At 46.3% G+C, this 16,537-nt stretch overlaps 1 protein-coding gene across 1 annotated transcript in view; it reads left to right on the plus strand.

Annotated features, from left to right (window-relative positions):
* The window catches only part of ATRN (attractin), an 800,866-nt gene that overhangs the window by 215,873 nt on the left and 568,456 nt on the right, over positions 1–16,537 (plus strand). Inside the window, exon 10 of the mRNA XM_078678722.1 lies at positions 2,259–2,413. Within this exon, the coding sequence (XP_078534848.1) occupies positions 2,259–2,413 (155 nt within the window). The remainder of the gene's footprint in view (positions 1–2,258; positions 2,414–16,537) is intronic.

Genomic DNA, 16,537 nt, shown 5'->3' on the forward strand with positions numbered 1-16,537 from the left:
TCTGCTCCCTCTCTTCTTGGAGACTAGAGGTTGAAAGCCAGGGTCTGTCTAGATTTTCCTGAGCCCCAGAGCACTTCCTGTATTCCTGGGAATAAAGGAGATCTGTCTAGGAAATCTCCTTGTGGATAAACAACAACCTTGAGCATCTTGCAGTCACATGAAGCTGTGGCGTAGGTGGGGGGCTTCCAGTCTTTAATGCTGCGTGAGGGATGTTTCGCCCTAACGTAGGAGTGAAGCATATATGAGATTTGCTCTCCCAATCTTTGGTTAGCTCTGCCATATTAATTCATGAAGCCACAGGGGAGATGCCTTTATCAATATAAGTTGTGCACTTCACAACTTTACATCACTGAATCTAGAATTTTAATTTCCACCAGCCTTTGGTGAGGTGCAATTTAATAACATAAGCTGTGCATGTCACAACTTTGCATCTTGTATCTAGAATTCTGTTTTCCGTTGTTGTGTACAATTTTTGTACACCACTCAAACCTATGAAATCATCTGGGGTCGCAGTATATCAATGAAATAGGTTGTCTTGGACGCTCGAAACGCCGTCAATGCATATGTGGCCGTAACTAACGAAGGACTCATTGTCTTGCTTGTTGCTTCAGTGTTCTCCTGAACCTCCCTTGCTATATAATCCCTTCTGTTTGCCACTTGTCTGATTTTGTATTGCACAACAAATATTATATGTACCAGTTTATATTTCTGAGAGCATTGTCTTAAAATAGTTTTGATCTATATATTGAATACATTTTGTATACTTTTGTAATATTTCTTAAATGTGTTCTTCTTTTCTATTGACGTTTATTGTATAGTTTTTTCTTTTTCTAAAAAGCTCAATTTATTGTTATTGATTGTTTGTGAAATTGATATTTTCATAATACCTTGAACCGCTGTTAGGACTAAATGTAGGTGGGGACGGGCACCAAACAGTTCCAAAACTTTTAGCGGTGAATTGTCAACAGTGGACATTATTGGCGGCTCCCTGTTTTAATACGTCCCCGAAGTAATTATTTAGAGAACATATTTACACCTTGTTTTTTAAATACTAAATGCTTATTATTACATTGAATAGATCTGGAGGGAAAACAAATTATTCAGAATAGTCAGTTTGCATATTGGGCCCTAAAGTAATCTGGGATGCACGTTTGAATTTTTAATAAGGAAGTTAAATTGTCTATAAAGCTCTCCCTGTAGTGTTAATTTGCCTTTTGCTTCAGAAACAGTATGTCTTTCTTAGTCTGTAAGCACTGTTTTCTTTAATGAGTTTCTCCTACTACTGACACAACATGCTTTCCTGCAACATTCAGCGAGCCATGCACTCTTTCACTTTCCAAGCAGCATGGTACAATGGCACCTGCCTACCTTATGACCCCTTGACTCTGTAAGCTCTCTGATGTACAGGTCTCCTGTGATAACCTGCCTTTTGTCTTACTCTATGAATCTGTAAAGCGCTCTGATACTCTCACGGGTCAAGTTCGCGCTCTATAAAACCTTAAAATAAATAAATAAATAAATAAATAAATGGGTCGCGCATCTACAAGAGTTTGAGCTATTGGCATTGTAAATGATGATGCCTTTTATGGATATACTAATTATCAAAACAGATAAATAAAAGGCATTGTCATTTACAATGCCAATAGCTTAATCTCTTGTAAATGCGAGACACATTGCATTGCAAATGCTTGTGTTAAGTGGAGATGGACACAATGTATGCACCTTGTGCCTTTTTTTCCCTTGTTGTGTGGAGATATCTCTTTAAGAGCATTTAGCATTGCCTTTACTCTTTTTCTCTACTTTAGCAGAACTGTCACAATGTTGTGATTGTCTAGCTTATGTATGTGTTTAAGCGCCAAGGATGTAGAACATCACATTTTAGTTCCGTTTTGTTAATGTTATAGTTGCCATTCCCGTGGTTGCAAATTCAAATGTTTTGTATATTGTTGAATGCTAAGGTCCTTGTATCTTATCATTTTCATCTTAGATTAAAATATTTGCAGAATTATTTTTTACAGTGTTCTTTGTAGCGGAACAGATATTTCGAATGAGGCACAATTTGTTCACAAAGAGAACATTAACATTTGGGAAGATCTCATTTTGAAACAAGTGTCACCCTATTATCTTTGGGAGTAGAAAAGGTTTATCATTTGATTGTAAAGTCCCTCCTTAGTGTAATTCCATACTGCACATTTGTTTCAAAGGAATTACTTTTATGTATTTTAGTTCTTAAAAATGATGATTTTCTTTTTCCAAAGGACAATTTGCAAGGACAGCCGTTTCTTTCGTTACTTGCACACTGCTGTGATTATCAGTGGAACTATGCTGGTATTTGGTGGGAATACTCACAATGATACCTCAATGAGTTATGGCGCCAAGTGTTTCTCTTCAGACTTCATGGCTTATGACATTGGTAAGTTAAATAATCCTACTAATCAGAGTCTCCTAGACATCAGTTTATGTACATTATCCACACTGCCGCCGTCTACCTATATCATGGTAGGATCATGTTGTGTACCTTGTTAGATGAGAAGTGTAGATCCAACTTCATCAAGTAAATGTGGCAGAACTGCTTTTTGGCATGTTGCAGGAAGAAGCTTAACCGGCTGCCATCTTGAGTCTACAGAACACATCCAGTATGAAGCTTGTGTCTGTTTTAACACGTTGTTCCACTCTGTCCACAAATTACTTGAGCTCAATCAGTAGGCGTCGCGACTCTGTCCTTGATAACTGACCTCTATTTAAGCTGCACCCACTCTCTAACCTGTGTGCTTGTAACAGTTCATTTGTTAAGTTTTTATCTGCTATACTTAACCCTGCCCATCACTTCCATTCGCCTTCTGGGTATCACTTCCTGCTTCTCAGTAGCTTGCTAAAGGTTTCCAAGCCTACTCTAACTTTTGGTGCCTACATTGCATTTTTCTATTCCAATCAGCTACTCTTATTATTGGCCTCTGTGTTAACTTATCGACTACCCTACATGTGTATTTGTCATATTCACCTTTCATTTCACTGTTCTTCTTTTGCTTTCCTTTGATTATTTCTCTTTTGATTGTTATTGTTTCAAACAAACTGCACAGTTTTTTAATGTGGCATGAAAAAGAGGTTTCACTACAACATCTTTCTCTTTTTGACTTCCTCAAATGACTTGGTGGGCTTTGTGAATATTTGCTTATCATTAGGTGAAATATGCACTCTTTATGACATGTGGCACTTTTTCTGCCTCCACTCTTGGTGTGCATTTTCTGTGATCGTGACTAACCTGTGATTTTCATCTTGAGCATCATCTGCATTTCACTCCAGACACAACCATTTCAGACATTTGAGTATTAAATATATAAATCAAATCCTAGCCCTTTGAAACAATTCCTTCAATTTTGTTACTTTACTGTACCTTTTGCATATGCTATATCAGTCACCTCCTAATTACCTATTTTAGCCTTGAATCACTGATGGTTGTGGGTGACTGTCACTTTGGCTAAATTCTGTCTTGTATTCTGGCTCTGATGTGAATCACTGGCCCTTAAAATTGTATGAATTTGTCCAGCTTTGACAATCGCCCCATGTGTTTATCTAGTTCTTGTCCATGCTGACTTTAAGTACCCACCTTCTGCATGGCGACATTTTGCAGGATCATAACGGGGGTGAGAACATGGGGTTCTGTTGAAGTACCCCCCTACTTTTTGCCTGGCGTTTGATGCAACTTTGACTGTAGAGTACTTGGTCCATGCTGTCCAGGTTCCCAGTACCAGTTTTCTTTCCCCAAAACTCATCCACAATTGGCCCGTCAGTGCAGTGCAGTGGGACTGAAGGGGAGGGGGGGGGGCTCTAGGGACCTCTCACCTAGGCCATGCAGACTGCCACTGCAGCATGCATGGCCCGGTGCTTACAAAACAAGAAAGTCTACATGGCATACTGCCTTTGTGCCATACCAACTAGCACTACCAAGGTATAGGTAAGTCTCAGGTGTGGGCATATCTGCATGAGCAGATATGCCCCTAAAGTATTATGGTCTATTTTTAATATTGTAAGTGCCAGGGAAGCCATAGAGTATATGGGCTGGGAACTTCACAACTAGAGTTCCACAGCACCATGATGACTTCACTAAACCCAGGAGTTTCTGGTACCAAACTACTACTTTCAGTAAACCCACACTAATGCCAGTGTGGGATTTATTGAGCCATGTACCCATGGGGCACCTCTGAGGTGCCTCCTGAAAACCTACCAACCCTGGTGTTCTCACTGATTGGCTTTAGGCAGCCTGCCCCACACAGACAAGTTCTGGACCCCTGGATGGAGAGCCTCTGCTCTCTGGGACCAGAAACCATGAACATCCTGAGCTGAGGTCTTGCAGCTCTTCTCCCAGGATGGACCCAGTGCTTGAAGGTGAAGCTTCCAAGGCCCGCTGCCTTTGTAATGCAACCCCTAGCCTCTGCTGCTAGCAGCAAATGGCAGCTCCCGGTTTACACCCCCACTTTGGTGGGAAAACCTAGAAGGTTTGCCCACCTTGGCCAACTCCACCCCTTCTGGTGGAAGAGGCAAAGTTGAGCACACTTTTCAGTCCCAACTATCTTGAAGATGAGGGGACTCCTTCAATCGGGGCTAGGACTATGCCCCCTCCCACTGGAGGGGGCATGGCAAAATGAAGGGTGTGGTCACTCAAGGTGAGGTGCCCATTAGGCGTACCTGTTCCCCCTAAATCTAGTACTTAGGAGTCTACCTAAGGCCGTGAAACTAGTTTCCTGCGACCTAAGAAGAAGCGCAAAGAAGACGCCGTGCAGCGAAGTCTGAAGGTGACGATTGACTTGACCCTATCCCTACCGGCTTCTCTCCAGCATCCAAGACTCTGCGAAAAGGCTACGACTGTCCTGCAGCCAGCGACAATCAGAAACCAGAGGAAGACTGTCCTTACTTTGATAAAGACCATAACTCCAGAGGACAGTGGTTCTATCCCCAAGAAGCAAACACATCCTGTGGCCCATGTCTAGGTGGACCACTGACCCAGAACAGGTTCCCCAGCGATCCAGACCTCATGTCCAGCTTTGGCTGACCCCTCCTGGATTTTACAGCGACACCTATAGCCTGAAACCAGAGGCTCCCCCTTACCGCGCCCGGGTACTGTAGGAAGAGGCGGACGTCTAAAGGCACCTCTGCACCCAAAGCGCCTGGGCCTTGGTGAGCTGAATCGATGGTGCCCCTATGACCCCCTACATCTCAACTTACCTCTGGTGTCATTGTTTTCCCACCTGCAATCTCCGGTGCAATGCCTGCAGCCCGTTTGTCCAAAGCAAGTTCACCATTGAAACTCATTGGGTGCATGTAAGAAGCTGGTTCTGTATATACTATACTAAAGTGAGGCATAGTGTGCACAGAGTCCAGTGGAACCCCAAAGGTAGGCAGAGGTAAAGTTAGATAGCACCGCACTCTCTACTTGTGGTAGTGTGGTCGAGCAGTAAGGCAGTATCAGAGGACAGTGTTGAGCATTTGTTGTACAAATTAATTCACACACTCCAAGACTGAACTTCAGACCAATTGTTTTTGTATAAAAATATTCTTTTAGTTATTTTATGTTCGAGGCATGTGGGCTGCTGAATTCATATCTGTGCATAGATCGCCGCCTAGTGTTAGGTCCGGATGATTGCACATTGTTGTCCTGGAAAAGTCTTTGAAGTATCACGAGATAGGTGGCTCCTCCCTTGGACTACAGTGCGCATGGGCATCCTCTCCATCCTCAGATTGTTTTTCTCCGCCATTGGGTTCGGATGTAATCTCCAAGTTCGGAATCAAGAAAAACTTTTTCCAAAGGGCCAAAAGGCCTTCGGATCCGTCGGTATTGTTCAGCGCTCGGTGCACTTTTTCCAACTTTGTTGCATTCCGGTCGTCGAATCGGGCCGTGAGGCCTTCTCGAAACCACATGGACCGACCGTCGATGGAACGAAGTCCATTCAAGTACTGCCCTCAGTGCAACTCGAAGTTCCCACACACAGACAAGCATCCAGTGTGCAACAAATGCCTATCTCCAGATCACAATGAAGATAGTTGCCTAGCCTGTACCCAGTTCAGATCGAAAAAGACTATTCGGAATAGACGGGCGGCGAGGCAAGAAATGCAACGGTCGGCGCCAAAGCCCGATAACATCTTCGATGACGAAGAAGATCTAGCGACCACCGAAGACTCGAATCAAGGCGACAGACAATACTCTGAGCCCGACTCCGAATATTACCCCGAGGAGGGAGGACTGATCGTCGATCTCGAGGCCTATGATCAGGACATCGTAGCAGTTGAAGACGACTCCGATGATGACATTTGGGCGAACCGTGAGTACACTGCCCCATATAGACACTGCACCTCTATCAGAGACTCGAGTCAAGGCATCGCCAGCAGACCTTAGCCGAGATCAACCTCCTCGTTCTACAGCCCCGCTATACCGCCCGGCTAAGAACATATCAAAAGAGCCCTCTGAGACACCTCACAAGACATCGGTTCCATCGAAACCGAAACTGATCGACAATAGTCTTCGGACATAATTACGTTGAACCGAAAGTATCGACGCCAAAGGGCGTCGAACCGAAGGCCGTAATACCACTACAACCTTCGAAAACAAAGACCGTCGAGTCGACATCGAAGAGCAAAGCAGTCGAGTCGAGCTCAAAGTCGAAGGCCGCCGAGTCAACCACGAAGCCGAAACACGTCGACTCGACACAAAAACAAAAGCACGTTGAATCGACCCCCAAAAAGCTCGTCGATTCGAGCAAAACAGCCTCTGCTATCGACAAGGGGAAGAAACCGGTCGACGACAGAACAAGGCCTATGCCCAAAACTAGCGTCGAGCCAAAACCGAAACCGAAGGTGGACGAAAAGAAAACGGTCGAGCCGAAGCCCATCGAACCGAAAAAGGGCATCGAGCCAAAACAGCAGGCTCCAAAACAACATAAAGACACTGTTGAACCGACAAAAATACTCGGTCCGAAACAGGTTGTGAAGCCAGCAAAAGACGTTCAAACAACAAAAACTGTTGAAAAACGCCCAAAACCAATCCAACCACCAAAAGCAGTCGAAAGCACAAAAAGCCTCGACCCAAAGACACAAAAACCAAAGGTTACAGCGCAAAAAACTGTGGAAGAGGAACTTCTTCACCCAGATCCCTCCACAGAAGACCAGTCTAAAATCTACATTGACCCAAAAACTGGCAAAGTGTCTGTCTATACCAAAAAGAAAAGACCTTTACCAACTGAAGATCTTTCTACGATCCCCCTAAAGAAAAAGAGACTGTGCTACCTCTCCCATTTTCTTTGAACCTATCACTCCTGCTATGCCTACTACTCCTTATACCCCAACATCACCAGCACGCTCTGACTACACCACTGATGAAGATCAGGACGTAGTTGTAGGTTTGGGTTATCCACAAAACCCTCTTCAAGAGCCAAACACACAGCCATGGGGTGGAGGAGGGGATCCAGACACTGAAGGGACTCTGCCCATTACAGACGCTGCAGTATACCCTACTAAGCCATCACCCACAGAGGATACAGTAGCAATCAAATCGCTACTTGATAGAGCAGCAACCTACCACAATGTAGAGATGCACTCTGATGCTGTTGAGGAAGACTTCCTTTTTGATACACTGACAACATCTGATAGACACGTTAAAACACTCCCAATGTTAAAAGGGGTCTTAAAACATGAGTGACATTTTTAAAGACACTGCTAGGGCACGGGTCATAAACCCTAGAATTGAGAAAAAATACAGGGCTGCACCTATAGATCCTACATACATCAAAGGACAGCTACCCCTAGACTCCTTAGTGGTATCCAACGCACGTAAGCGTGCAAACTCACAGACTACTGGTGAGGCTGCACCACCAGACAAGGAGTCTAAAATCTTTGAGGCATCAGGCAAAAGAGTGGCGGCTCAGGCAGCAAACTCCTGGAGAATAGCCAAAACACAGGCCTTGCTAGCCAGCTATGATAGAGCGCACTACGACAGTTTGGAAGAAGTTCTCCAACACTTACCTGATCCATATAAACAGCAGGCAGATGAACTCATACAAGAGGGTAAGCTCATCACCAATGCATCCATTAAATGTGCCCTGGACGCGGCAGACACAGCTGCCAGGTCCATCAATACAAGCGTGCTACTAAGGCGCCATGCATGGCTTCGTATATCAGGCTTTAAGAATGAAGTCCAATCTACAATTCTTAATCAGCCAATCAACCCAGACTTTTTATTTGGTCCAGCAGTTGATTCAATCCTGAACAAAATGAAAAAGGATGCAGAAACTGCAAAGTCTATGGGAGCTCTTCAGTCCCAACAACACCGGGGCTCCTTTCGTCGCTCCAATTATAGAGGAGGAACACGAGGAACATCACAGCAGTCCTCCAACTACAAGACTAACACACAATCCACATATAACAAAAACACCAACGGGGTGGCTGTAGAGGGAACAATACCAAGGGAAGAGGTCGTGGAGGCAATGCAAATAGATCCTCCACTAACAAAAAGCAGTGACTTCTTCATACTACCCCCAGACCACATAACACCGGTCGGGGGAAGAATACAACAATTTTGGCATGCCTGGTTAAATATCACCACAGACAAGTGGGTCAGGCAAATTATCCAACATGGCTATTGCCTAGAACTCGCCTCAACTCCACCCAACATACCACCCGTGCACCGTCCCATGTCACAGGAACATATAACGCTCCTTCAGCAAGAGGTCATCAGTATGCTGCAAAAGGGGGCCATAGAACCAGTCCCACTGCAACATCAGGGAACAGGAGTATACTCCCTATACTCCCTAATTCCAAAGAAGGACGGGTCTCGCAGACCAATATTGGACCTCAGGCCCCTCAACATGTACATTCTGTCGGAGCATTTTTACATGCTCACTCTACAGCAAGTCTTACCATTGCTTCGCCAGGGAGACTTCCTAGCAACCTTAGACCTCAAAGACGCATACTTTCATATTCCAATACACCCAGCTCACAGAAAGTACTTGAGGTTCACCATTCAAGGGCAACACTACCAGTTCAGGGTCCTGCCATTTGGGGTGACAACAGCTCCAAGAGTGTTCACCAAATGTCTAGCTACAGTGGCAGCACATATTCAGAAGGCAACACATCCATGTGTACCCTTATCTGGCTAATACACGCGCCAAAAGCTCAGCAGTTGCCGACAACATGTCAAAGACCATACACCTACTGCACAATTTAGGATTCTCACTAAACTATCCAAAGTCACATCTACAACCCTCCCACGTCCAACAGTACCTGGGAGCAACAATAGATACACTGTCAGCAAAAGCATATCCCAACGCAGCACGGGTTCAGGGAATGCAGACGCTGATACAAAAGTTCAGACCCCAACACTCACTACCAGCTTGAGTGTTTATGCAGCGAATAGGCATGATGGCCTTGTGCATATTCATAGTCCCTCATGCCAGACTACATATGCTCCCGCTACAAGAATGTCTAGCAAGGCAGTGGAACCAGGCTCACGGGCAAAAAGACCTAGTGTTGGTGACCAGTCGGGCATACAACTCTCTGCATTGGTGGAATCCACAAAACCTTTGCAAAGGACGACTCTTCCAAGAGCCTGTCCCACAAATAGTTGTAACAGCGGACGCATGCCTACTAGGATGGGGAGCCCATGTCCTACACTACACAGTACAGGGACTCTGGACTATACAGCAAAAGAAAATGCATATCAACCTCCTAGAGTTGATTGCCATCTTTCTAGCACTGAAACCTTTCGCGACACACTTACGCAACAAAGCTGTGTTGATCCGGACGGACAACATGACAGCTATGTATTACATTCAAAAACAGGGAGGAACACACTCGCCACAGCTGTCGCACCTGGCTCAAGCAATGTGGAAATGGGCCATTCAGAGGAACATTTTCCTCATGGCAGAACACCTCCCAGGCAAGGACAACCATTTTGCAGACCTATTAAGCAGGCACAACCAACAGATGCACGAATGGGAAATTCACCCCAAAGTGCTCCAACCATTTTACCGGAAGTGGGGACACCCGGAAATAGATCTGTTTGCCACAAGCGAAAACGCAAAATGCCAGTACTTTGCCGCCAGGTTCCCACATCCGCAGTATAAGGGCAATGCGATATGGATGAACTGGTCAGGCAAATTTGCGTAAGCTTTTCTCCCAGCTCCATTAATACCGCTGGTGGCACGCAAAATGCGCCAACATTCCCTGACGCTAATTCTAGTTGCTCCAATGTGGGCGAGGCAACCATGGTACACAACGTTCCTAGAACTATCAGTGGTGCCTCATCAAAGACTGCGACTCACACCCAGTCTTCTAACTCAGAGCCATGGCGAAATCCAACACCCAGATCCGCAACAGCTGAACCTAGCGATCTGGCTCCTGAAATCCTAGAATTTGGATACCTCATGTAGGAAGGTGGATATCTGACTATGGTTGCCCCCAACTTTTTGCCTGGTGTTTTGCTGGTTTTTGACTTAGTTGGCCTGGGATCCTGCTATTCAGGACCCCAGGCTTCCTGCTCTCTCTGTTAAAATGGACTCCATGTACCGTAGGTGCATTTACCAATTGGTCCTGGGCCACCTTATCAGTCCCTGTACAGTATACCTTGGGTATCCAGGGCATAGGTGTACCCAGGGCCTACCAGAAGCTGAAGCATTTATTATGCCACCCCTGGCTGGCCATCTAAATCTGACACAACTGGCTGCATGACAACTGGGGCAAGGTGGTGTAAACACCCTTTGCTGTAGATATAGTATACCTATATCTAACCCTAAAATGGACACATATATTCCTATCAGTCACTCCTATGGAAGGCCTTATCAATCCTGAAGGCAGAGTGCTTGGAATTATGTGAGATGGTGCTCTGGCATGAGCTGAGCCCGTTTACAGCTTGCGGAACCAAGTCCTAATAGCTGTTCCATGATAACGCTATACCATATTCTCTTAAGTGCATTCTAATCCTCGCGGTTAAATGCTAACTCTGGTATAACATTAACAAAACATGTCGAGTAAGGTGTCATACGATTTGGAATACTACCCCCTTGCCAATTCTGGCGACGGGGGTAGCATTCCACCCTTCTAGAGGGACACGACATGTATGTAACTGTGAACCCCGGTTAAAGTTAACTCGAGCCTCGGCATCACAAAATGGATGCTGCCACCACAGACACAAGTCTGACCTCCTGCTGCTGGGAGCCCTTCCAGCAAGGATGGCTTGGACAAAGGGTTTCCTGCCTTGGGAAGTGCTAGCACCACCCCAGACAGGATTTTGTGTATTGGGTAGGGTAGGCTTGAAAGGAATGAGACATGCCTGGGGCACACAAGGTGCCCTGTGCATACACCGGTTCAAACCAGTTGCTGGGGCATCCCATCCCCAGCTCTGGCGGGAAACCGGACAAAGGATAGGGGGTGTAACCACCCCCCTTCCTGGTCCCACCCATGGGAGGGACCTAGTCAGTAGTGCAGCCCCCTTTAGGAGAATAAAGGTAGGAGCTGGTCCCATTCCAAATTAGATTATCCTGAACTATTCAACAAGAAGAAACTCTGGCCTTCGACGCTCTGCTCCAAAGACTGAAGAATCTCCCTTGTGGGCAAGGAGTGTCCACCCTGCACAAACAGGCACCATCAAACGTCCAGCCGCTTCCCTTTGTCGTCTTCCCTCGAGGATCCAGACTTCAGAGCCCGACGAGACCCGGATTCCCAGACCTCTCCGACCTCAACCTGCATCTACAGCAAAGCTGAGACCCGTGGGTGCGACGAGACACGTGGGACCGGCCATCTTGAACGAACCTGCACTACGCTTCCAGCACGACTCCCGAGGTAAACTCGACCAAGTGCTTTGGGAACTGAGAAGCCCCAAACCCCGAGCAGCCCCTGCACCGAAGATCAGCCCTCCAGCATCCACGAGATCTGTGTGGGGCCCTTCTGCTTGTTTGCTGCTCGACGCGTTGTCTGGTCACTTGCCGGCTGGCTAGTGGCCTCCCAGACGACGAACCTTTGAATCTTCACTGCTAATCTGGTTGCTCCAGATTGGCCCTTGCTCCCTTCCAAAAGAGGGGCACCCCGGACTCTCCAAGTCCGCACCAGACGCTTTCTTCACTCACCGCGTGGGTTGCCTTTGCCAAGGCCTGTTGCCTCCAATCCTGGATCCAACACCGCCGACAGCGAGAGCCTGCGTGGGACAGCTCGTGCCTCCATCCTGGTCGTCGAAGACACCTCCTGGTCCACGTGGCTGCAGGATCAAGCGTCCACTCTTCACCTGATCGCGACGACGACATCTGGTTCCTTCCTGGTTCCACTCCGGTCACTGGCTAGTGACTGTGAACATTGTCCCCTCTGCTTTCAGGTCTTCTTCTTCAACAATCCACCCTTGGATTGCACCGGACATCTTCCTCCTGGTCGCCTGCAGCATCTTTTCTTTCAGGCTCCATAGACTTCAACGCGAGAACCCGACGCACTTTGACACCTATGCACCCGCAGCCCGTGGGTGAGGTAAAGAGAGCACTTCGGTGCTCAAGGGTAGTTTAACTGTCCTAGTGTCCAGTTCCACAGCCGTTTTAGTCCTACCTAGTCAGGATTGTCCGTACTCACCTTTTCTTTGAACTGTACTGTCCATAGACGTTGTTACGCATCTCCCGCGTGAGTTCACACTCTGCACACGCGTTCCGTGAGCCTCCTATTACTTACCTGAAGTTAGTATAGCGTGGTCCCATCGATCCTACAGCCTCTGGACAGCTCCATTCCTTTTATCGACTTTCACATTCCACTTACTTAGTATATGGTTTGTCGTGCCCCTAGGGCACCATTGTAATTTTGTGCAACTTGTCGTATTTTTCGTAAGAGATTGTCATGTGCTTAGCCCTCTGACCTCATAAAGAGTTCAGAGGTGTTGTTGTTAATAAATAGACTGTTTATTTTTTATAACAACCTGTGTGGTGTCCTTTCATCTGGTATTCAAGGGGTTATATTGTGGTAAAACAGCTGGCTTCACATGCCAAAAGAGTTTAGCCTAAGACTGCTTTGTCCATGCTACCATTTGGATAGCTGGTCTATAAGGTTGACTTACAACCAATCACCATAAGGGTTGTTTGGACTGATACAAGGTGATCACTAGAACTAGTGAGCATCATATATCAGGTCAACTTCTCACACCTCAACTTGCCTCCAGACTGCATGAATATTATCAAAGAGGCAAGGAAGCCCACTACCAGAGCATGCTATGCAGCAAAGTGGAAACGTTTCGTCATTTACTGTAACAACAATGACATTAACCCACTTGATGCTTCCACTCAAAACATCATCTGCTACCTATTGCACCTCCAACGGTGCAATTTAGCCTTTTCTTCCATCAGAATACACCTAGCTGCGCTAGCAGCATATCTGCAAAACAGGCAACACCTTTCACTATTTAGGGTGCCAGCAATTAAAGCGTTTATGGAAGGACTTAAACGCGTAATTCCTCCAAGACACCCACCTTCACCAGTCTGGAATCTAAACGTTGTCTTAACCAGACTAATGGGACCACCTTTTGAACCACTACATTCATGCGAACTACAATTTCTTACTTGGAAAGTTGCTTTCCTTATTGCCATTACTTCGCTTCGAAGAGTTAGTGAGCTGCAAGTATAACTATTCAAGAGCCATTCATTCAAGTACATGCAAATAGAGTAGTTCTTAGAACAAACCCTAAATTCATGCCAAAGGTGGTATCTCATTTCCATATGAATCAAACGATAGAACTGCCAGTGTTCTTTCAGAACCCACAAACAGTAGCTGAAAAGGGCCTTGCATACCCTAGATGTCAAAAGAGCTCTGCTATATTACATAGACAGAACTAAACATTTTCGGAAGACAAAGTAATTGTTTGTTGCCTTCTCTCCACAACACAAGGGTAATCCTATTTCAAAATCAGGTATTGCCAGATGGATAGTTAAGTGCATCCAAATATGTTATTTGAAGGCAAAACGCACCTTAACAGTTCCCCCTAGGGCGCATTCAACACGCAAGCTAGGGGCAACCATGGCTTTCCTAGGAAATATTCCTTTACACAAAATTTGTAGAGCAGCCACATGGTCAACCACACATACATTTACAAAACTACTGTGTAGATGTACACTCAAAACAGCAAGCTGCTGTAGGACAGGCTGTTCTCAAAACTCTTTTCCAGACTGCTGCAGCTGACACAGGTAGCCACCGCTAAGGGAGATACTGCTAAACATTCTATGCACAGATATGAATTCAGCAGCCCACATGCCTCGAACGGAATATGCTACTTACCAGTATGCATCTGTTCTTGGCATGTAGGGCTGCTGACATTCATATCGCCCACCCACCTCCCCGGTGCCTGTCGCAGCTGTAGCATTCACTCTTTGCATGGACATCTCTTACTGTACTATACTCCATCTCTGCCACAATGGCGAAAAACAATCTGAGGATGGAGGGGATGCCCATGCGCACTCTAGTCCAAGGGAGGAGCCACCTATCTTGTGATACTTCAAAGGCTCTTCCAGGACAACAATGTGCAATCATCCGGACCCAACACTAGGCGGCGATCTATGCACAGATATGAATGTCAGCAGCCCTACATGCCAAGAACAGATGCATACTGGTAAGTAGCATATTCCTTTCTGGAACCAAGAAAGCCTGGCACAGGTAAGCAGTAAATACTTTCCAGTATTAATGCAGTTTGTAAACAGTTTGAATTGTAATTGCATATGCACTTGATTTTGACATACAGTATGGTTGCAGAGAAATGCAATACTTTGTAAATACAGTACAAAGACTTGAATGGGCTTTTCAGTAAAATATCAGATAAGTTACTTTTTGGATTACTTTTCGTACACAGAGTAGTATACCTAGATACTACTCTGAGACATTTCCTGTAAACAGGTAAGTAAAATCGTTTTTGTTAAACTGTACAAATATAAAGAATTTCTTTAGGTTTTCAAACTCCACGCTTAGAAACTTTTCCAAGAAAAACAGTCAATCTTATCCTATGGAGGAAAATAGTGTTATCGGTTTTAAGGTATTTGGTCATGGGAGTTGAGGTTCTGGGGGCAGACTCAGGGGTCCCCCAGGGTCAAGGATGCAGTCTTGTTACACCCTCAGCTGCACTAGGGCGGCCGGGTGCAGAGTGCTGAGGCCCAATGTTATAAAGTGGAGGATAGGGGGCCTCCGGTTGGTGGCTGCTGATAAGCAGGCCACTTGGTTGTGGGAGCAAAACTCCTGGACTATAGATCTGGGCAAATCTGCAAACAAAGTAGCACCAAAGGTTCACCCTCAGTGGCACTAGGGCGGTGGGTGCAGTGTGCTGTTTCGACGTTGGGCGCCCTGTTTGCAATGGGGAACCTCTGGTTTGCAATGGCACTGTAGTCTTGGGGACAAAGGACTTCTGGTTGCGACCACCACTTCGAGAGGTAAGTTGGGGGTTGGTTAGTAGGTTAGTCACCGTCTGGTTGGCCACCCAAGGCCGTGGGGCGTCGTTTGCAAGGGGTGCCTTTTGGGGTCGGATCTTCTTACCAGTTCGTGGTAGCGGTTGAGGGGACCTTCCGGATTTAGGATGCAGGTGTTGGCTGGAGGCTTGAGGCAGGTCAGGGGTTGCCGGATCTTGGATAATGATCGCCGCGGGGACCTCCTTTTGGTGTTTGCCCACTCGAGCTCAGGCAGTGGTGTGGATTTGCGGTGTCCGGCAGGAGCCAGAGGTTGCAGATGAACAAATCCTGTGTCCACGGGAGACAAAGTCTTTGTGGTTGAAGGCACGCAGGTCCTCCGGGTGTTCGAGGTTGCTGGCTGCAGGCTGCAGGACACACAAGGATTTAGCAGGAGCAGGTTCAAGGTGGAGACAGGCCTGTAGGGCAGGGGCCAAGTCAGTGGGAGTCTAACTCTTGTTCGCTTCGGCACAGCTGTAAGGTTATGTTATGTTATGTTATGTTACGTTGTTTTTGTATAGCGTACGGCTACTCGAACTGGAGTGTCCCGACGCTTTTTATTTTCCACCAACGGCTGATAAAAGGTAACATAACACAGTAAAAACAGAGAGAAAAAAAAATAAACCAGTTAATAAGGAAAACAGACTAAGAATTAAAAAGCCACGTCTTCAGGCTCCTCCTGAACTGAAACAAATTGGAAACACTGCGCAAGGAAAGCGGAAGCGAATTCCACACCTGGGGAGCTCGACAGCTAAAGGATCTCCCTCCAGCACGAGCCTTCCTTACCCGTGGAACCACAGCTTTGAAAAGGGTTTCCGAGCGGAGAGAACGAGCTGGAAGATAAAAGTTCAACCTCCGCTGCAGATATCCCGCCCCTGAGCCATGCAGAGCTTTATGCATCAGGGTCAGGGACTTAAACAGAATCCGTTTCCTAATAGGGAGCCAGTGGAGCTTCTGAAGCAACCCCGAGGCACGAGCTCGCCTACCAAGACCAAAGATTGCCCGGGCAGCAGAGTTCTGCACCACCTGGAGGCGCTGGATCAAGTAATCGGGGAGGCCAAGAAAGAGAGCGTTGACATAATCCAGCCTCGAACCGATAAGAG

Source organism: Lissotriton helveticus, chromosome 2_2 (assembly GCF_964261635.1).
Source record: "Lissotriton helveticus chromosome 2_2, aLisHel1.1, whole genome shotgun sequence".
Taxonomy (NCBI): domain Eukaryota; kingdom Metazoa; phylum Chordata; class Amphibia; order Caudata; family Salamandridae; genus Lissotriton; species Lissotriton helveticus.